Source organism: Rhinopithecus roxellana, chromosome 16 (assembly GCF_007565055.1).
Source record: "Rhinopithecus roxellana isolate Shanxi Qingling chromosome 16, ASM756505v1, whole genome shotgun sequence".
In the NCBI taxonomy this organism is placed as follows: domain Eukaryota; kingdom Metazoa; phylum Chordata; class Mammalia; order Primates; family Cercopithecidae; genus Rhinopithecus; species Rhinopithecus roxellana.
Window position 1 is genome coordinate 103,801,289 of NC_044564.1, and position 21,236 is coordinate 103,822,524.

The following is a 21,236-nucleotide window of genomic DNA, read 5'->3' on the forward strand; positions in this document are numbered from 1 at the left end:
AACAGAAAGAAAAATACTGAAAATAATAGTAGTATCAAGTACAATAGTGAACAGATTCTGAGAAATGATCTTGAATAGAGGACATTAACTCTTGTCATGAACTCTATGATGTTGATTTTGATGACTAAGACATCTTTTGCTTTCTGCATGTTTCTTAGCTATGTTCCAGACATTTTAGGTTATCACATGAATGCCCTCTAAATAAGTGACATATCGTACTTTTTTTTTTTGAGGTGGAGTCTCGCTCTGTCTCCCAGGCTGGAGTGCAGTGACACGATCTCGGCTCACTGCAAGCTCCGCCTCCCGGGGTCATGCGATTCTCCTGCCTCAGCCTCCGAGTAGCTGGGACTACAGGTGCCCGACATCATATTCGGCTAATTTTTTTTTTTTTTTTTTTGTATTTTAGTAGAGACAGGGTTTCACCATGTTAGCCAGGATGGTCTCAATCTCCTGACCTCATGATCCGCCAGTCTCGGCCTCCCAAAGTCTAGGATTACAGGTGTGAACCACCGCGCCCAGACTGTTTTTTGTTTTTTAAGATAGGACCTCGCTCTGTTGCCCAGGCTAGGGTGCAGCAGCATAATCACAGCTTGGTGCAGCCTCGACTTCCTAGGCTCAGACAATCCTCCCACCTCAGCCTCCAAGTAGCTGGGAGTACAGGTGCACATCACCATGCCCGGCTAATTTTTTTGTGTATTTTGTACAGACAGGATCTCACCATGTTGCCCAGGCTGGCCTCAAACTCCTGGGCTCAAGCAAACCACCCACCTTGGCTTCCCATAGTGCTGGGATTCCAGGCATGAGCCACCACACCTGGCCAACATATCATACTTTCAAAGTACTTTTAAGTATGGTACATTTCCCTCATAATTCCTTATATAATAAGTCCACTTATGTGCATTAGTAAGTGTCTTTACAACTCACCTCCAAATTTAAAGAATTAATTCATGCACTGGCTTACAGCAAAATAACTTTTGTTTTGATTCATTTGTTTAAAAGAAAATATCCATGTTAAAGTTCAATTTTAATATCCAAAGATGTAAGGTGGCAAATGTTACCTTCTCAAGGAAGTTTTTTCTACCTTCAAGTTCACAGAAAATCATAAAATGAAAACAATCACTAGGCATAAATCAATTATAAAGCTACCTTTCTAACACCAATGCAGCTCACTATATACTCCACAAAGGTGAAGTAAATAACATCAAACTCAAATTATCTTGATAACTACACAGTAATTTTTGCTAATTATACAGCTTAATTTCCAACTCTTTTCACATCATTTTAAAATATATTCTACATTTCTGGGTTTGACTTGACAAAATGGTAATCATTTAAAATGACCCTACTTAAAAGAAGAATTAGAATTTAGAATTTACAATCACTTAAACACCAGGATCTAAATTAAAATATTAGCAGGCTTCTTGCTCTACTCTTTACATTTTTATACTAAACATATCCCTTAAGTAAGGATCTACATTTCCATGTTTTAATAAAACATTCAATTACTTAAATCAAGCAGTAGGGGCATTTATCTGCAATAAGAAGTTACACAGTTACAGTGCTCATATGCATAAAGTGATAATGCTTTCCCAATCAGCTCATAGATGGAAACACAGAAACACTTTTTAAACATATTTTTTGATGACCCTAAAGACACACACTTCTAAGTGTTTGCTTTGGAATAAATGAACAGCTAGCATTTTACTTATCAAGAAACCCCAAGCCTTTATTAGTATTAGAAATCAGTAAAGAAATGCAAAACTAAAGAAAAACAAAAAAGCCTTTTTAAAAAAACAACTTTCCTTGTTAAGTGTATTAATGCAGTTTTTTTGTACCTTTGAAAATTCTTCAGGTTCCTTTATATCTAATGATCTTGTTGCAAATTCTAATAGTTCTTCAGAGTTCTCCAGGGCGTTATTACATTGACTAATCTGACTCTAGGAAAAAAATAAATAAATCATTAAAAGGAAGTTTCCTATTGCCATCAGAATCTTAAATATATATTGTTATAATGAACTTACAAATAATTTTAATAGCAATAACAGAGGAAAATATTTCAGTGAGATATTGTAGCAAGATAATCAAGTTTTACATATATATATAAAACTTGTTATATTTCTTTTATATATATATACAAAACAAATTTTAATTATCTTAATACTTTGTACCTTTTTCCATAATTTATCGAAAACAGCTTAACTGCATACAGGCAAAGATATACTCATCCTTTAAAACAAAAAAGGACCTAAGCGAAGCTTAGTCAACTGGCATTAATTAAAAACTAGCAATTCAAGATACATAAAGAATATGGGACAAGTAGGAAGTATTTTTCTAAACCTAAATGGCAAAGTTCCTGCTCTAAAGATGAATGTTTGCAATTCAATTTTATCTAAGAAACTGCAAGTTTTAAAAAGTTTCTATTGGCTGCTCCTAGTTCCCCTGTAACAATGCCAGAAGAACAAACTGTCCACATATATTCAAGCAGAAAGAAGGTCTTGACAAACAACAGCCATCAATGAGGTACTAGGAACTGAGAGGTAAGTGAAAAGGGAAAATATTACCAGCAGCACTGGAACATCACTCACACCAGGGATGGCTAGGGGGCTGATCGAAATGGATAACGCACACTCAATATGCAAGAGTTTTTGGTACTTGATGGGAAGAAGGAAAGGCAGGAGAAAAGACATGACCCATGGCCACTTTGGTGGCAGGTTTAATATGTGGTACGAGTTAGGGTGACAGAAATGTTGGCTAGTGGTAGATGAAGACCATTAGAGCTGCTCTGGTAAAGAAGTAAGGGGAGGGAAAAGGGAAGGTTGGAGATTAAGCAAATGGATGCTTAAAGGCCATTCCAGAGTGGTGCTGTAAAGAAGGGTCTGGGTCCAAAACAGAACAGAATTCTGCACAGGATGAGTTTTCGGTTGGATCTTCAGAAGATGCTGAGTTGTCCTTTCTTCTACAGTGTTTTGAAATGAATTCATTTCTTATTAGTATTTATTGAAATGTATGGTGACTTTATGAATAAACGAATTATCCTTGAATTATTTAAGCAGTACATCCCCTGCCCCCAAATATGAACAACAAACCTCAACCTGGGGAGTATGGACACACTTCAGAGGGTATCTGATCCCTGGAAATTGTGCATGTACAGTGTGTGTGTAAGACAGAAAGAGAACATACGTGTTTTTCCATAGCTTTTAGGTGCTCAAAGATATCTATAACTCAAATCAAAACACAAAAATTTGCACTTCTACATACCAATAATGAACAATCTAAGAAGGAAAATAAGAAAAAAATCCACTTATAATAGCATCAAAAAGAACAGCATACTTTAAAATAAACTTAACCAACGAGGCATGAGACCTATACACCCAAAACTACAAAACAATGCTAAAAGAAATATACAACAAAAATAAAGGGAAAGACATTCATGTTCATAGACTGGAACATTTAATATTGTTAAACTGTCCATACTACCCAAAACAATCTATAAATTCAATGTAATCACTGTCAAAATCCCAAGACATTCTTTGTAGGAATAGAAAAAATACATATAACAGTCACATAGAATCTCAAGGGACTGTGAATTGCACAAACAATTTTGAAACAGAAAAAAGTTGAATGCCTCAACACTCCTGATTTCAAAATATCTTACAAAACTATAGGACCCCAAACTATGTGGTACTGGCATAAAGACAGATACACAGACCAATGGAACAAAACAGACAGCCCTGAAATTACCCTTCACATATATGATCGAATGATCTTTGACATAGCTACCAAAGTCGAACAATAGGGACAAGACACTCTCTTCAACAAATGGTGCTAGGAAAACCGAATATCCATAAGCAAAAAAATAAAGTAGGTCCCTTACTTAACACCACATGCAAAAATTAACTAAAAATGGATTGAAGATCTAAACATAAGCTCTAAAGCTCCTAGAAGAAAACATACAGGAAAAGCTTCATAACACTGTGTTTGTCAATGATTTCCTGGATATGACAATGAAAGTAAAAATACACAAATGAGATGATGTAAAATTTTAAAACTTCTCCATATCCTATGAAACAACCAATAGAGTAAAAAAGCAGCCTACAAAATGGGGGGGGGGGACTGCAAATCATATACCTGATAAGGCGTTAATATCCAGAATGTATAGAAAACTGCTGCAACTTAACAACCACAAAAACCCTACATGTATCCCAATTAAAAGATGGCTAAAGAACCTGAATAGACATTTCTCTAAAGAAAATACACTGATGGCCAACAAACACATGAAAAGATGGTTAACATCACTAGTCACTAGGGAAATGCAAAGCCAAACCGTAATGAAATAGCATGTCATACCCATTATGATGGCCACTATCAAAAAAAAAACCCAGAAGATAAAAAGCATTAGCAAGCGTGTGAAGAAACTGGAACCCTTGGGCTGGTAGGAATGTAAAATAGTGCAGCCCCTATGGAAAACATTATATAGAGGGTCCTCAGAAAACTAAAAAGAGAATTACCACATGATTCAGCAATCCTACTTCTAAGTATATATATCCAAAAGAATTGAAAACAGAATCTCAAAGAGATATTTAAACTCCCACATTCATTGCACCATTATTCACAATAGCTAAGACATGTAAGCTGCCCAAATGTCCACAGACATATAAATGGATAAAGAAAATGTGGTATATTCATGAGTAGAATATTATTCAACCACAAAAAAGGAGGAAATCCTAGACATGCTATAACATGCATAAATCTTGAGGACATTATGCTGAGTGGAAATAAGTCACAAAAGGACAAATGCTATGATTCCACTTATGAGACATGTAGAGTAGTCATGGAAACAGAAAATAATATGATGACTGCCAGGAGCTAGTAAGAAGGGGAAATGAGTTGTTGATCAAGGGACATAAAGTTTCACTTGCACTAGATGAAAAAATTCTAGAGATCTGTTATACAAAAATGTGAATATATTTAACACCATCAAATTGTACACTGTACAGTTTAAAATGGTTAAGAGAATTGGCCGGACACAGTGGCTCACACCTGTAATCCCAACACTTTGGGAGGCCAAGACAGGTGGATCACCTGAGGTCAGGAGTTTGAGACCAGCCTGGCCAACATGGTGAAACCCCGTCTCTACTAAAAATACAAAAATTAGCTAGACGTGGTAGTGGGCACCTGTAATCCCAGCTACTTGGGAGGCTGAGGCAGGAGAATCACTTGAACCTGGGAGGCGGAGGTTGCAGTGAACCAAGATCACTCCGGCCTGGGTGACAGAGCCAGGCTTTGTCTCAAAAAAAAAAAGGTTAAGAGAATAAATTGGTTTTTTTAACCATAATTTTAGAATACTTATGGCCAAAACAAAAAACCATATTCTTCAAGGTATACTCAGAAATTCACTAATCTTTGCTTACCATAAATCGAGCATTAAACAGACTAAAATTATCCATATTTTAACAGTTGTATGATCTCACCTGTAACTCTTGGGATTTACGAGCTTGTTCCTGCTTGATACAGTTAATCATACTTTCTTTTACTTCATCCAGTATAGAGTATAAACTATCAAATTCTTCATCTAACTCTGAGAGTATGTTGGACGAATTTTCCTGTTCAAAAAACAAAACAATTTTACTGAAGAGCTACCAAACATTTAAAAACTAAAAGGTATGCCCAAAAGAGAGAATAAATTTATATTATAAACTATATTGGCCTAATATAAAAATAACATAATTCTAATATTTGACTTAAGGCTTTCAAAAGAGATAAATGCAACAAACTGCCTGCTAATGCTAACAGTACTGTTTCAGCTATACTATCAGTTAAGTTGTCTTTTATGGACTAGCCCCATACGCTCTTCACTTTAGTGTTTCCATAGGACAACATGAAAGGATGTTTGAAGATTCCCAACTTTGTCCAGACCTTCAGTCTCACAGGCAGACTTTAAGCCAGTGGTTCTTAACCTCTGGTACGTATCAGAATCACTGGTGAGGTATTTTAATAAAATATTCCAGAGATTTTAATTCAGTAATTCTGAGGAACACTTTGCACAAACAGAAATGAGGCAGATTTTGTCTAAATTTTAAAATCTTTCAGGGTCTCGAAAACACTGCATTTATATAAGATAAACAGAAATTAAAAGACTAAGCAATTATTTATTGGATCCTAAGATATTATCAAATATTGAATCATCTAATGACTAGAATTTGTACTCAAATCCTGTATTTTATTAATTAAAATACAGGTAAGTTACTTGCCCAAAGCCACACTAGTAACTATGTTACTAGTAACATGGTCAATAAGGCATTTCGAGTCTCTTGACTTCTCAGAGCTCCCCATTGGGTCCATAAGCAGGATGCTGCTACCTCAACAAAAAATAAATTAAATTATTTGTAAAATCCCTAGATAAGCAGTATCCACACTTGCAACAAATATGAGACAGAAGAAATTTTCTTAAGACATTTTTCAACTTGGATGAATTATTCAATTAAAAGAAGTGAACTGGCACTAAGAGAACTAATATATACAATCTATTGTAATATTATATGTCCAAACTTTCGCTAATAATGTTTATAAAAACTAGACACCTCACTGGCACCTCACCAAAGGTGGTGGTAATCATTTTACTAGTCTATTTACAATAGTAAGAACAACTACAGAAGCGGAATGTGCAGTCCAGAAGGAAAAAGACCTAACTCAAATCCCATACTAGCCACTCAGTAACAGCATGACCTTGTACAAGGCACTTAAACTCCTAGACCTCAGTTTATTCATTCATAAAAAAGAAATAGACTATTTTCCTCTCAATCACCAGATGGCATCTTGTTGCCTTTTGCCTACTACTAAGCCCCCATCTTCATCAACAAGGGTGTAGTTTAATTCCCCCACTACTTTTTTTCTAACGTTAAGGTAGAATTCTAAAATTTATCAACCAGAAGAATGGTTCGAGCTAGATCTACATAAGATCTCTCTTTCCAGATATCAAATGTGATGATTCTCTTGTCCACAGATCAGGAGCTCTAGAGTCATTAGCTTTATGCTTATCTAAAGAAAGCTGATTCACCAATTTTCCAATAAAATCATTCAAGACAGCTAAAATAATGAATTCTTTTTTTCTTTTTTCTTTTTTTTTTTTTTTTTTTTTGAGACAAAGTCTTGCTCTATCAACCCAGGCTGGAGTGTAGTGGCATGATCTCGGCTCACTGCAACCTCCACCTCCTGGGTTCAAGCGATTCTCCTGCCTCAGTCTCTCAACTAGCTGAGATTACAGGCGCCCGCCACATCCAGCTAATTCTTGTATTTTTAGTAGAGATGGGGTTTCACAATGTTGGCCAGGCTGATCTTGAACTCCTAACTTCAGGCGATCCACCCAACTCGGCCTCTCATGAATGTTCTTTTTGCTAAAGATTATTTTGGTTATTCTGGGTCTTTTGTATTTCTATATACATTTTAGGATTTTTTCTATTTCTGTGGAAAATGACACTGGTATTTGGATAGAGATTACAATGAATCTGTAGATTACTTTGGGTAGTACAAATATTTTAACAATGTTAATTCTTCTAATCCACAAACATGGGATATTTTTCCATTCATTTATGTCTTCTTAAATTTCTTTCATCACTGTTTTATAGCTTTCAGTATACAGATCTTTCATTTCCTTAGGTAAATTTATTCCTATTTTTTTATGCTACAGTAAAAAGGATTGTTTTCTTATTTTCTTTTTGAAATAGTTCATTTTTCATGTACAGAATACTGATTTTTGTGCACTAATATTGCATTCTGTAACTTTAGTGAATTTATCAGTTCTAATAGTTTTCTCGTAGAGTCTTAGAGTTTTCTAAAGACTGAGGCAGGAGAATCGCTTGAACCTGGGACGCAGAAGTTGCAGTGAGTCAAGACTGCGGCATTGCAATCCAGCCTGGGTGACAGAACAAGTCTTTGTCTCAAAAAAAAAAAAAAAAAAAGTGGTGAGAGTAAACATCTTTGTCTTGCTCCTGACTTTACAGAAAAAGCTTTTGACTTCTCACCTTTGATAAGATGGTAGCTGTGAGACTGCTATTATACATATAGCCTTTACTGTGTTGTGGTACATTCCTTCTACACCCAATTTGTTGAGAGTTTTTATCACGAAAGGATGTTCAATTTTGTCAAATTATTTTTCTGCATCTACTGAGATAACCAGACACTTTTTTTTTTGTCTTTAGTTTTGTTAATATGGTATATCACATTTATTGACTTCTGTTGAACCACCCTTGCATCCCAGGCATGAAACCTACTGGATCACGGTAAATGATCTTTTTAATGTGCTACTGAATTCAGTTTGCTAATATTTTATTGAGGATTTTTGCATCTACGTTGATTAGGAATATTGGTCTGTAGTTCTCTCTTTTGTAGGATCCCTGGTTTGGCTTCATTATTGGGGTAATGCTGAATTTGTAAAATGGATTTGGAAGTACTCCCTCCTCTTTGATTTTTTTGGAAGAGGCTGAGAAGAACTGATAGTAGTTCTTTAAATATTTGGTAGAATTCAGCGATAAAACCATCAGGTTGCAGGCTTTTCTTTGATGGGAGACTTTACTGTGGATTCAATTTCCTTATTCATTATTGACCTATTCAGATTTTCTATTTCTTTTTGATTCAGTCTTGGTAGATTTTACGTTTCCAGCAACCAGATTATCTTGAGTTCTCTCTTCCACAATCAATATGTCACTACTTACAACATAAATTATCTCCCCAAACCTGGAACTATCTTCTTAAGTATTCCTCTCCCTCCTCAATGGGCCCTTTACCTTTTATTTAATTTCATCTGCTTCTACAAGTAGACCCCTTACCAATAACATTTTCTTTTCTTTTTGAGACACAGTCTCGTTCTATCATCCAGGCTGGAGTGCAGTGGCACAATCACTGCTCACTGCAGCCTTGACCTCCTAGGCTCAAACGATCTTCCTACCTCAGCCTCCTGGGTAGCTGGGACTACATGTGTATGCCACCACACCCAGCTAATTTTTTTTTTAATTTTATTTATTTATTTATTTATGGTAGAGATGGGGTCTTGCCATGTTGCCCAGGCTGGTTTCAAACTCCTGGGCTCAACCTATCAACCTGCATCAGCCTCCCAAAGTGCTGGGATTACAGGCATGAGCCATCACATGTGGCCAACATTTTTCTTCCATTGTTTATTGCAAAAGAAATGTTTTACTTGCCAGTACTTTTGAAAAAGTACAAATTGCTCTTAATTTATATTAGAAAAAATGTCAAATGGAAAAGAACTAAAGTGAGCACTCTGGTATTCCCTAACAACTACTATTCCAGAGTCTTTCTTTTCTCTTACTATTTTGATTTTTCCATGGACAAAACAGGAATTGCAATGAAAACATTTTTACTTTATCTGCTATTTTAAAACCCTGCTCTCACCTCCATTAGTTTATAACCCAAAGTTCATAGAGTATATTTGTACTTCAGATTTGACTCATTAGTTGTGACGTATTTATATAAAATTTTTCATAAAAAAATCATACCTGAACTCCTTTTAGTGTATGATTTAGTGTATCAATGAAGTTCTGAATTTCATCATTTTTATTTGCCAGAGTTGAAATGATCCTCTGTAGCGCTTCCTAGAATTAAGAAAAACATTAAAATACTATATTTCAATGAAAGAGTTATAAAACTCATTAACAAGCATTCTCTAAACAAACTTTATGTAAGAGTACAACAAATAGGAGCAATGTAAAATTTCTCATTGTTCAAAACTTCCAAAGGCTTATAATTAGAAAAGATGGGGTATATATTTGTACTGTATTAAGCCCTCTTATTCCTAATATACAACTTAATCCCCATGATACTTTTCAGATTGAAACTGATCAGTTTAACTTAATACCAATAGAATTATTTTAGGTCATCGGCCATGGCAATGGAATAGAGCAAAATCTTTAAATGATGTAAAAACAAATGGAAATGGAATACAACATCAGGATCCAAGGAATAAAAGCAAGGAGACATAAATTTATCAACATTTTATTTATTTACAAAAATAAACATATTTTAGAGATATGAAACTAGATAATAAATGTGCATTTAGAATGACAACATTCATTCCAATATTTACAGATGCTGTAGAACTATAATAAATAAAGCAATTTTAGTAGCAAATAGCTGAGACTTTGATAATGCTTCCTATTTAAATAAAACATTTGGTTAATTTTCTCTCTGGTTCGGTGCTATCCAATAAAATTTTCCACTATAATGGAAATGTCCTATAAATGTGCTGCCCAACATGGCAGCCACACACAGTTAATGAAGTCTTGAAATGTGACTAGAACTGAGGAATTAAATTTAATTTTTCCAACTGTAATTAATTAATTTAAGTTTATATAGCCAAATGTAACCAATGCTATCATATTGGACAGCACAAGTCTAGCTGCAGTAACTACTCATTGGTAGCAATAGCAAAAACCAAACAAGGTTATTTATAGTCTCAGAAAAAAATCAAATGCAAGTACTTTAATACTTTGTAATTTTCTCAGAAGCACAGGACTTTTTTCTGTAAGTACCTATGAGCTTAAATATTTTAATAAAGCCTATGAGACTTTGTGAAATAAAGGTTCTCCTAAAAAATATAATCAGATATCGATAAGGGGTTATACATAAGGAGCCCAGGAAATAGTCTGAAGGGAGGTAACATCTTTTTTTTTAAGTTTTTTTTCTCGAGACAGAGTTTTTTGCTCTTGTCTCCCAGGCTGGAGTGCAATGGCGTGATCTCGGCTCACTGCAACCTCCACCTCCTGGGTTCAAGCAGTTCTCCTGTCTCAGCCTCCCGAGTAGCTGTAATTACAGGTGCCTGCCACCATGGCTCAGCCACTTTTTGCATTTTTAGTAGAGACAGGGCTTCACCACGTTGGCCAGGTTGGTCTCAAACTCTTGACCTCAGGAGATCCACCTGCCTCAGCCTCCCAAAGTGCTGGGATTGCAGGTGTAAGCCACTATACCTGGCAACATTTTATACAAATATTCACAAAGCATTGTAGTAGTGAAAAAAAAATTTTTTTTTTTTGAGACTAAGTTTTACTCTTGTTGCCCAGGCTGAAGTGCAATGGCAGGATCTTGGTTCACTGCAACCTCCACCTCTCCGGTTCAAGCGATTCTCCTGCCTCAGCCTCCCAAGCAGCTGGGATTACAGGTGTGCACCACCATGCCCAGCTAATTTTTGTATTTTTAGTAGAGACGGGGTTTCATCATGTTGGCCAGGCTGGTTTTGAACTCCTGACCTCAGGTGATCCACCTGCCTCGGCCTCCCAAAGTGCTGGGATTACAGGCATGAGCCACCGCACTCGGCTGAAAATTTTTAATTTAACAGTAACAGTTCTCCCTTTGAGTCTCACAATTCCTGGAAATAAGGAGGTTTTTATTATCATCCCTGGGGCTGCCTAAGGGTTCTCTGTTTTATTCACTTACACAATTTATTCCCACTGTCACTACTGTTGGTATTTTAATATAATAACACAATGAAGTTATACTATGAAAGAGGACCAATGAAGACCGAGAATTAAGTGTTTATCCTGCCAATGCTCTTCCCAAGAACTGGTGCACCAAGACTTGGGGGAGGGGTGGACGCAGTTGGAGTAGCAACAGAGGTAATACAGAAATGGAGAAGAGATCAAAGGACTTAAATTTTCCAAGTACTCACCCAAGGTAGGCTCAGTACTTTTTTCTTTCTTTTTGTTTTTGTTTTTTTTTTTTTTTTTTGCTTTTTTTTTTTTTTTTTTGCTTTTTTTTTTTTTTTTTTGAGACAGTCTCACTGTCAACCAGGCTGGAGTGCAGTGACGCGATCTTGGTTCACTGCAACCTCACATCCCAGGTTCAAGCAATTCTCCTGCCTCCATCTCCTGAGTAGCTAGGATTACAAGCATGTGCCACCACACCCAGCTAATTTTTATATTTTTAGTAGAGACAGGGTTTCTCCATGTTGACCAGGCTGGTCTCGAACTCCTGGCCTCAAGTGATCTGCCTGCCTCAGCTTCCCAAAGTGCTGGGATCACAGGCGCCACTGCATCCAGCCTCAATACATATTTATTATTTTATTTTTTATTTTTTTTTTCTTTTTTGAGATGGAGTCTCACTCTGTTACCCAGGCTGGAGTGCAACGGTGCCATCTTGGCTCACTGCCACCTCCGCCCACAGGTTCAAGTGATTCTCCTGTCTCAGCCTCCTGAGTAGCTGGGATTACAGACATGAGCCACCATGCCCAGCTAATTTTTGTATTTTTAGTAGAGACAGGGTTTTGCCATATTGGCCAGGCTGGTCTCAAACTCCTGACCTCAGGTGATTCACCTACCTCGGCCTCCCAAAGTGCTGGGATTACAGCCTTGAGCCACCATGCCCAGCTCAATACATATTTAAAAGCAACACAATGGAATAGTAAAAACAGGTCTGTACAATACTCAGACTTTATAGTAGGTTTCAGTTAATAAGACAGGGCTGTTTCAAGGCTAATGAACTGAATCTGCCTCCCCTTCTATCCCTCAAAATGGCAGTTACATCCATATTGTGCAGATGAGAAAATGGAGATTCAAAGTAACACTGCTAGTAAGGTAAAAATGATCTATGTCCAAAGCCCATGGTCTTAACTACTTTGGGATACTGCCTCTAAATCCAATCAATTAGCCCATCATATGGTCTACACACACAATACAGTACATATTCTTTAAATATCTTATTTGCCAAGAGTTTTCAATGACAGAGAACTGCTGGAATTTTCATAGTAGAGAATCACAGCTTGATTCACTGGGAGGCACATCTAATGAACTTCAGAGAAAAGTTGATAATATTCTACCAGAACAAGAGTAGAAGAATCTTCTGAAAAGATCACCTTCAATGAAAAAGAGGAGCCAGGCCCAATGAATTCAACTCAGTAACAAAATTTCAATCACCATGATATATGTGAGTTCAATAAAAGCTGAAAAAAGGCCAGGCACAGTGGCGCACGCCTGTAATCCCAACACTTTGGGAAGCTAAGGCAGGCAGATCACTTAAGGTCAGGAGTTCAAAACCAGCCTGGCCAACAGAGTGAAACTCCTCTCTACTAAAATTATAAAAATTAGCCAGGTGTGGTGGTGTGCACCTGTAATCCCAGCTCCTCTGAGTCGAGATCTCACCACTGCACTCCAGCCTGGGCAACAGAGCAAGATTTTGTCTCAAAAAAAAAAAAAAAAAAAAAAAAAAAAAACTGTCAGGCACAGTGGCTCATGCCTGTAACCCCAACACTTTGGGAGGCTGAGGCGGATGGATCTCCTGAGGTCAGAAGTTCAAAACCAGCCTGGCCAACAAGGCGAAACCCTGTCTCTACTAAAAATACAAACATTAGGCAGGCGTGGTGGTGGGCGCCTGTAATCCCAGCTACTCGGGAGGCTGAGTCAAGAAAATTGCTTGAACCCGGGAGGTGGAGGTTGCAGTGAGCCAAGATCACACCACTACATTCCAGCCTGGGTGACAGAGCAAGATTCCGTCTCAAAAAAACAAAAAAAACCAAAAAGCTCAAAAAAACTTTCCACCAAAAAAATTATAAAACATTGGTACCCATAAAAAAGGCAGACATAGAGCAAAAAATAAAATATCCTTAGCATAGCTTCCCATTTATGAATTTTGGTTTTTTTGGTCTCAGTTTAGTAGCAAGCTTTGCATTTCAGAAATTACATAGCAAAAATCTGGAGATAGTTGTAGCTTATGGCCCCAACTAGGTAAGACCTGAGCTCTAAAGATTTTAATGAGAAACCTTTTTTTTTTGAGGCTGTGTCACACGGGTGGGAGTGCAGTGACACAGTCGCAGCTCACTGCAGCCTCAACCTCTTGGGCTCAAGCCATATCCACCTGCCTCATTATTTGATTTTTTGTAGAGACGAGGTCTCACTATGTTGCCTAGGCTGGTCTCGAACTTCTGGGCTCCAGCAATCCTCCCACCTCAGCCTCCCGAAGTTACAGGCATGATCCCTGCTCCCAGCTAAAGCCTACCTTTTTAATGTTCCTATTTTTTACTGAGTACAGTTAAAGACATCTAAATGCTCTAATTTTGAATCAGATCTTCAAGTTAAATCCTCTGCTCCTTTAAGAGCTACCAACCTGCTGCAAGTTAACAGACTGGTCCAGTAGTGACGTTAGAGATCAGAAAACAGGCTTTACCAACTGTAACGTTTTCATTCTCCTTAAAGCAGTACTGTCCAATATAAATATAGTAGGAGCCAATAGCAGCCACATCAAAAAAGTAAAGGAAAAACAGGAGAAATTAATTTTAATATTTTATTTAATAGATTCAAAATACATAATCATTTCGGCATGTAGTCAATATTTAACAATTAATGAGTTTTTCTGTTTTTTGGTACTGAGTCTTCAAAATTCAGTTCGTATTTTACACTTATGCATATCTCAATTCAAAACTTGCCACATTTCAAGTGCTCGAAAACCACATTATGGCTAGAAGCTACCATCCTGGAAAATACAGACTTAAGAGGTCTATGTCATCCAAACAGACCATATATTTCTAAGAGTGGAAACAGGGCAGAGATCTTCTATTAATCTTATTAATTTGCAATTAAAAATAAACGACCTAAAAGCTTTCTGAACTTTTTCTTGGAAGACCAGAATTTCTTTATGTGCTTATGCTATGCCAGATTCTTGAATTATAATAACTATACGTGGATATAAGTTAAAACGTTCCAACCAACTTCCTTTACCAGAATTTCGCTAATTTCTCAGTTTTTAATTTACATTAATATTAACTCTAGAAAGTGAAAGACATTTTAAAATTACCAACTCTCAAAAGAAATTGGTGCATAAGTCACACCACTTTGGGATCCAAAACCATAACAGAAGAAACAAATACACTCCTCTCTCCTGTGAAATTTACACTGTTCACTCATGGTTTTTGGGTAGAGAAGACTTCTTGGGATCACAAAAAGTACAAATGTCCACGTCAAAGCTGGCAGCTAACAAAAACAAGACTGCACCTGAGGACAACTGACATATGGGTTAGACAAATTCAAAGAATCATCAGAATAATGCCCTCCATTTTCTATGGTACTATCCCATACCTCCAAAAAATACCATCCTTAGATTACAATTTTTTTTTTTTTTTGAGACGGAGTCTCACTCTGTTACCCAGCCTAGAGTGCAGTGGTGCAATCTCGGCTCACTGTAACCTCAGCCTCCCGGGTTCAAGCAATTCTACTGCCTCAGCCTCTTGAGTAGCTGGGATTACAGGTGCAAGCTACCATGCCTGGCTAATTTTTTGTATTTTTTAGTAGAGATGGGGTTTCACCATGCTGGCCAGGCTGTTCTTGAACTCCTGACCCTGTGATTCACCAGCTTTGGCTTCCCAAGTGCTGGGATTACAGGCATGAGCCTCCGCGCCCAGTGATTACAGTTAATCTTATCTTTACCATTCCCCTTAAATTCATTCAAAATTCTATTACCACAGATGAAAGACCCTTTTCAACTGCATTGGCCTAAGATGTATTAATAGCCATACTTCTGGAAAGAAACTCTACAATCTATGTTAAAGCCTTTAGGGGAATGATATCCTATATGAATTGCCTAAGGCTGTAAAAATACTGTACTTCCCCAGAAAGTGGATGAGAAAGAAAGGCCTTTAAAGACTGATACAGTATTTCTGGGAAACATGGTCTCATTCTTTGAAGAGAGAGCACTCTACAGCTCTTGAATTTAACAAGGAGTTCCAATACAGCATGAGAGTCTGTAATACACACCTAGATAAAGGGTCTACATTCTGAGAAAAGTTGCTTTACCCTAACGCCAAAACTGCAAAGACTAAAGGCCTAGATTATTTTCAGGGGATGCACTCCAATCTTTAGATGGGGAGGGCTTCAGAGCCTTTGCTATAATACACCACTGAGATGCTGTCAGAATGGACAAGCCAGCTGTAGAAGACTCTGGAACCCCAGCATTTAAGATCATCTATATTTTCAAAGCTGCCGAATACATTACTAAACATGGTTGCAGAAGCAGCAACCATTCAGATCATAAAGAGAAAGTCACAGCAACCAATGTGACCTTGTTAGCTAATACAGATAAAATGCTGCCTCTCTGTTAAGCTTTTCTAAGCTTAAAGGTAGGAAATATCCGCAAAGTTCCCCAAGGGCAGACTACTGAGACAAAGGCTCCAGAAGCTCTGATCCACTTGCCCTTTAATCTGCAACTGCTGTGGAGAGGATGAGCAAATGAAAAAGACTGTAATCCAGAGCTCATATTTAGCATTCTAAAATAGTAAAAGTTTATCAGTGAGAGGGCCAAGGCTTCAACCTTTCTGACCCTCACAAGAATGGGGACTGGCTGGAACTAAGTGGAAATGACATAAAGATAAAAAGCACTAAGGAACTTGGTGCTCAGTAGAACTGGAAAACAAGTTACAAGGAATTAGAATATTTAAGACGAAACTACCACCAGCACCAAAACATGAAAACTAAAGAATTAAGATTACATGTGCTGAGTTCGGAAACTTGACCCTAGCTTGTATATGTGACATAAAGCTAAAATTTTCTCTACAGTGGTAGGAGTCAAGTAAAAGGTGTATATAAGGATAGTATGTGCCTAATCTAGGAGGTACACAAGGGGCGGCTGGCTGAATAGGTATCAAATCCAGCAATTTTTAAAAAGTGTTTTCTAGATATGGTAGTCAATATGCCACAGCAGAGAAAGAGAGCAGAAAAGATCTAAAAGATATCATAATGCAATGAGTTTTCTACCCCAGTCTATCCCTCCAGGACTTCCAAATTTAATCAAGAGCAAAGACAGAAAGCTAGGCCATCATCACTATCTCCTCTCCTCTAATTTGTGCTCTACATGAAGTCACAAAGTTCTATAGATTTTACCTTCTTAATGGTTCTAGTGATAGCAGCAGGAGGCAGACCTAGTCCTAGGTAGATGGGGCGGATCCCTGGTGAAACCTGACCTTCAAGCTGAAGACAGCTTGAAGCCTGAAAACTGGGCTGCCAGTTCCTGATGGAATCCACCAACCTGAATGAGAATTTCCTTTATGCCTTTCAGTCAAACAAATGGTGCTTTTTCCAGGCCTACCCATGGACCAATCAGCACATACTTCCTCCTGCCCGTGGACCAATCAGCATAAACTTCCCCATTTTGAGCCCATAAAAACCCTGGACTCAGCCACATATTTGGACTACCCATTTCAGGACTCCTCACCACTAAGAGCTATTCTGTCACTCAGTAAAACTCTCCACTGCCTTGCTCACCATCCAGTCGTCCATGTCACCTCATTCTTCCTAGACTCTGGACAAGAAGTCAGGAACCACTGACAGGCAGGCGCGGAAAGGGCTGTAACACTTTGCTGGCTCGCTTGCCAAGCTGCAGACAGGAGCAAAAGGGGCTGTAACATGTTACTGGCCAGCTCACCAGGCTGCAGGCAGTGACATGAACTGCAGAAGTGAAGAGTGGCAACACTTCTAAGGGCCTAGACCTCAGGATTCCCTGAGCCAGAGCTGTAACACTATAGCCCTCCTGCCTTCCACCAGCATCAGGCGGCTGCCCCACATGACAGGAGGTGACAACAGGACTGGGCTAGCCTGGGAGCCACAGGCCCAAGTGAGGTGGCAGGAGTGAACAGGCTGAAACATGCCCCACTGCTCCCACTGGCCAAGCTGCGGGTGGCAGGAACAAGAACACTGTAGCACCCCTGCCCCCAACCCCTTGGGGCTCCACAGTTACTGGCATCTCTGAGTTTTCAGGCACCACTGCATTCACCTCACCCAGACACAGGCACCCACAGAGGAAACCACTTGCAGTATGCTTGGTTCAGCTGCAGCCTCACATGGAGCCGGTAACTATGCCAGTGCCTGGAGCTGCCCGCATGGCCACAGCAGCCAACATGCTAGGCTGTCCACAGTGGCCATACCCCAAGCTCACTCGCTCGCTCACATATCCCTCACTGCTCCATGCCTGGATCGCCCTTGGCAGGTGTGGGATCCAGGCCAGTAGTATGAGCTGAGCACAGCCTGCCAGGCCAAGTGAGCAGAACGAGCTCAGCAGGCATGAGTGAAACTCAAGGAGAGACACTGCCAGCCACAGAGGTTTCCAGCTGGTTAAGAAACATCCAAAGTATCCTGTGACATTAGAATTATTACTACTATCTTAGTAAAAGTTACTATCATATCTCAACCTATATCTCAACCTTCGCTGTAGCAAAACTTCTTAATCAGACTCTGATAATAATCTTTCTCCCCAGTAATCAGTTCTCTATATACTTCGGCTAGGGTAATGATGGCATCACGCTTCCTGATCAGTATTCTTCAATGGCTTCCCATTGTACCTTGGATAAAACTGAAAATCTTTAACATGACCTATAAGATCTCAAATGATCTGTGCACTGCCTACCTCACCTGCTTTATCTCCCCAGACTTCCTCTCTCTTATTACACTCCAGCTGCATAGCCGGCTACGAATTTATCTCATTTGACTTGCTTCCTCCTAGCAGCCCTCTCATTTATCAGTTCCTCTACCTATAACCCCTGTCCTAAAACATATACACAATGTACTGACAAAACAAATTCCAAAAATGTACTTATAGAATGAGCCCATGTTACATATATTCATTTCATTCTTTTTTTTCATCAAAGCCTATGGGTGAAGGAGGGCAAAGACAACTTTCATCTGCCCCACGGGATTCCATCAACCTTAAAGGATGCCTACGAAGTTCTCAGATTTTTATATCAGATCTCAAGCCTCCCATTACCTTCTAAACACTGATGGATAAAGTAATAGATAAACATAGATGAATAAAGTCAAAATAAATTATCTAAAGCTTATCTAGAAAATTATATAAGACTCAGGTGGTGATAACTAAAAGTTCTAGGTGACGCAGGTCTGAAGACATGCTTTGACAAATGTCAATTCTGCTAAATCATAGTAAAATACATGACATAAGTCTCCATAGGAAGTCTGCACAGGCAATCTCAGCAATTGTCTTTTGGTGATGTAACACAATTACCAGGCCCTCATAATAACAACAAAAAAATACAATGATGTGACTATGGATTTAGACTAAGGCAACTGCTACACAAACAAGAAAAAGCATTATATACACCCTAGCCAGGCACAACCACAACCACTGTCATTGTCATGGAATGAATCAAAGTAATCTAAGATGTACACGATATGAGCTACTCTCTTCAATGCAGCACAGCTTAAAGTTACGTTTATAATCACTATCACTCAAGTAAAAGGATAATCAATAGACTGAGCAAAAGGGCACTTTGGTACTCTTAAGTGCCAAGTACTATCTTAAGCTCTCTACATATTATTAATTCATTTAATCCTTTCAAGAATCCTATGAAGTAAGATACTATAATTATCCTCATTTTCCAATGAGAAAGCTGACACATGGAGAAGTTAAGCAGCTTGCCTAGAATATCAAGGCTAATATGTCACACAGTCAGGATTCAAATTAAGACAGTTTGATTCCTGAGTCTATGCTCTTAAAGGACTACACTGTACTACCTGATAAAGTAGAGATCAGAGGTTCATGAACAGGTCAGAATGGCTAAAGGCATCCAAAGGACTAAGATTTTACTTCAAGATTAGAAATCTGGAACTGATCAACAATCTGGAAACCTGGAACTGATCAACAGGTTATAACCCCAAATCAGAGGGCATCAGCATCCATGTGATCATAATTAGAGAAATGCTGACATATGGGTTTCCCACCAGCATCTTCTCAGACCAGGAGAAGACTTCTGAGTCAAATTCTACAGCAGTATTCCAGAAAATCAAGATACAAAAATCTAGAGCCCCGGCAAATACCACAAATAGATCTATAATTTAAGGGGGTCAAACTATTATTATAGCCAATTTAGTTAGAATTTCATTAAGCACCTTCTATGTGCCAGGCTCTGTGCTGCTAACATGGAGTATCTTTTTAATCATCACATCTGTTTTAAAAAAAAAAAAAGTAGTATTAGTCTTCACACTTTATGGTTGGAAAAAGGAAAGATTCAAGATGTTAAGAAACTTGTTTTAGGTCACACAGTTATCAAATGGCAATCACAATTCAAATCCAGGAGGTTGTCCCCAGAACCTCTGCTTTTCAAATCCAGGAGGTTGCCTCCAGAGCCTGTACTCTAGGCTGTTTAAACTGTTGGGGACTATACGAGATAATCACAGGGTTCCTGCAACCAGAGGAAAGGGATTGATCAAACCAGCATGTAACATTCCTGGAAAATGCCCAACTGCCACCAGAAATATGCCACTTGCATCATCCCACACATAGACCTGTCCTTTGAATTAGGTGACTTCATGCTAAACCCCTCCATCGACTCCAATGGGGATGGCACCAGATTCAAGAGGCTGAAGAAGAAACCGAGAGCCACCAAATGAGACATGGTATTTTACTGAGGGATTACATACAAGGGAGAGAATCCAGTGGTGGCAGGCTGGGCAGGAGAACTGCCTTAAATACAGAAAAGGTCCAGTGACAGTGAGCTGGACAAGATAACTACACAGCCCAGTGAAACTCAGAACACTCATTCAGGTGAGTCTGCCATACAGGGTCATTCTAATAGTATGCTTAAACTATTGCTATTAGGTAGGTTTACCATACAGTGATAAAGAGCTAAATCCAGAAAGCTCTATCCAGCTGTTAGCTAGATAACCAGAATCTCGCCAGTTATTTTAACAAAAGTATCATGCTCAGATGTGATGCAAGAAGGTGAAAAAAAGAGAACTGGGAAATTCAGGAATCTAATCATCATAATATACCTAAAAGATGGAAGGCTACACCCTCTGTAACAGTGAAACAGTTGAGAACACTACCTGTACACAGATGTAACTGAGACAGCCTACAGTCAATTCTGATTTAGTCTAGCTTACCAGCTGAGAAAAAATCTAAATGCTAGTAAAAGAACTGGCTGGGGAATGTGCCTTTCTGCCCTGAATCCAGTTTAAGATATCACAGCATAAGAGGAGGTAATCTCCCATCTAGGATTTGAGGGATATAAAGCACACCAGAGGATAATGAAGCCTTAACCAAGTTCAGTGGCCTCTGAATTGGCTGTTTTACCCAGTAAAGTCAAGGAGGCTCATAGTTGGCCAAAGAACCAGAGGTCCTACCATTTAATGAAAGAAGGTGGCATTGGAGTGGAGATGGGAGTATTAGTATAAACTAACAACCCTTTTCAAGGGCAACTTGACAATACATATCAAATACAATTTTTGAAGTACATATAC

General features: G+C 38.4%; 1 protein-coding gene across 1 annotated transcript in view; it reads right to left on the reverse strand.

Annotated features, from left to right (window-relative positions):
- FSD1L (fibronectin type III and SPRY domain containing 1 like) overlaps positions 1–21,236 on the reverse strand; it is an 83,354-nt gene that overhangs the window by 54,593 nt on the left and 7,525 nt on the right. The window contains exons 2-4 of the mRNA XM_030920289.1: positions 9,513–9,608; positions 5,472–5,603; positions 1,836–1,937 (exon numbers count right to left, since the gene is read on the reverse strand). Coding sequence (XP_030776149.1) covers positions 1,836–1,937; positions 5,472–5,603; positions 9,513–9,608 — 330 coding nt within the window. The remainder of the gene's footprint in view (positions 1–1,835; positions 1,938–5,471; positions 5,604–9,512; positions 9,609–21,236) is intronic.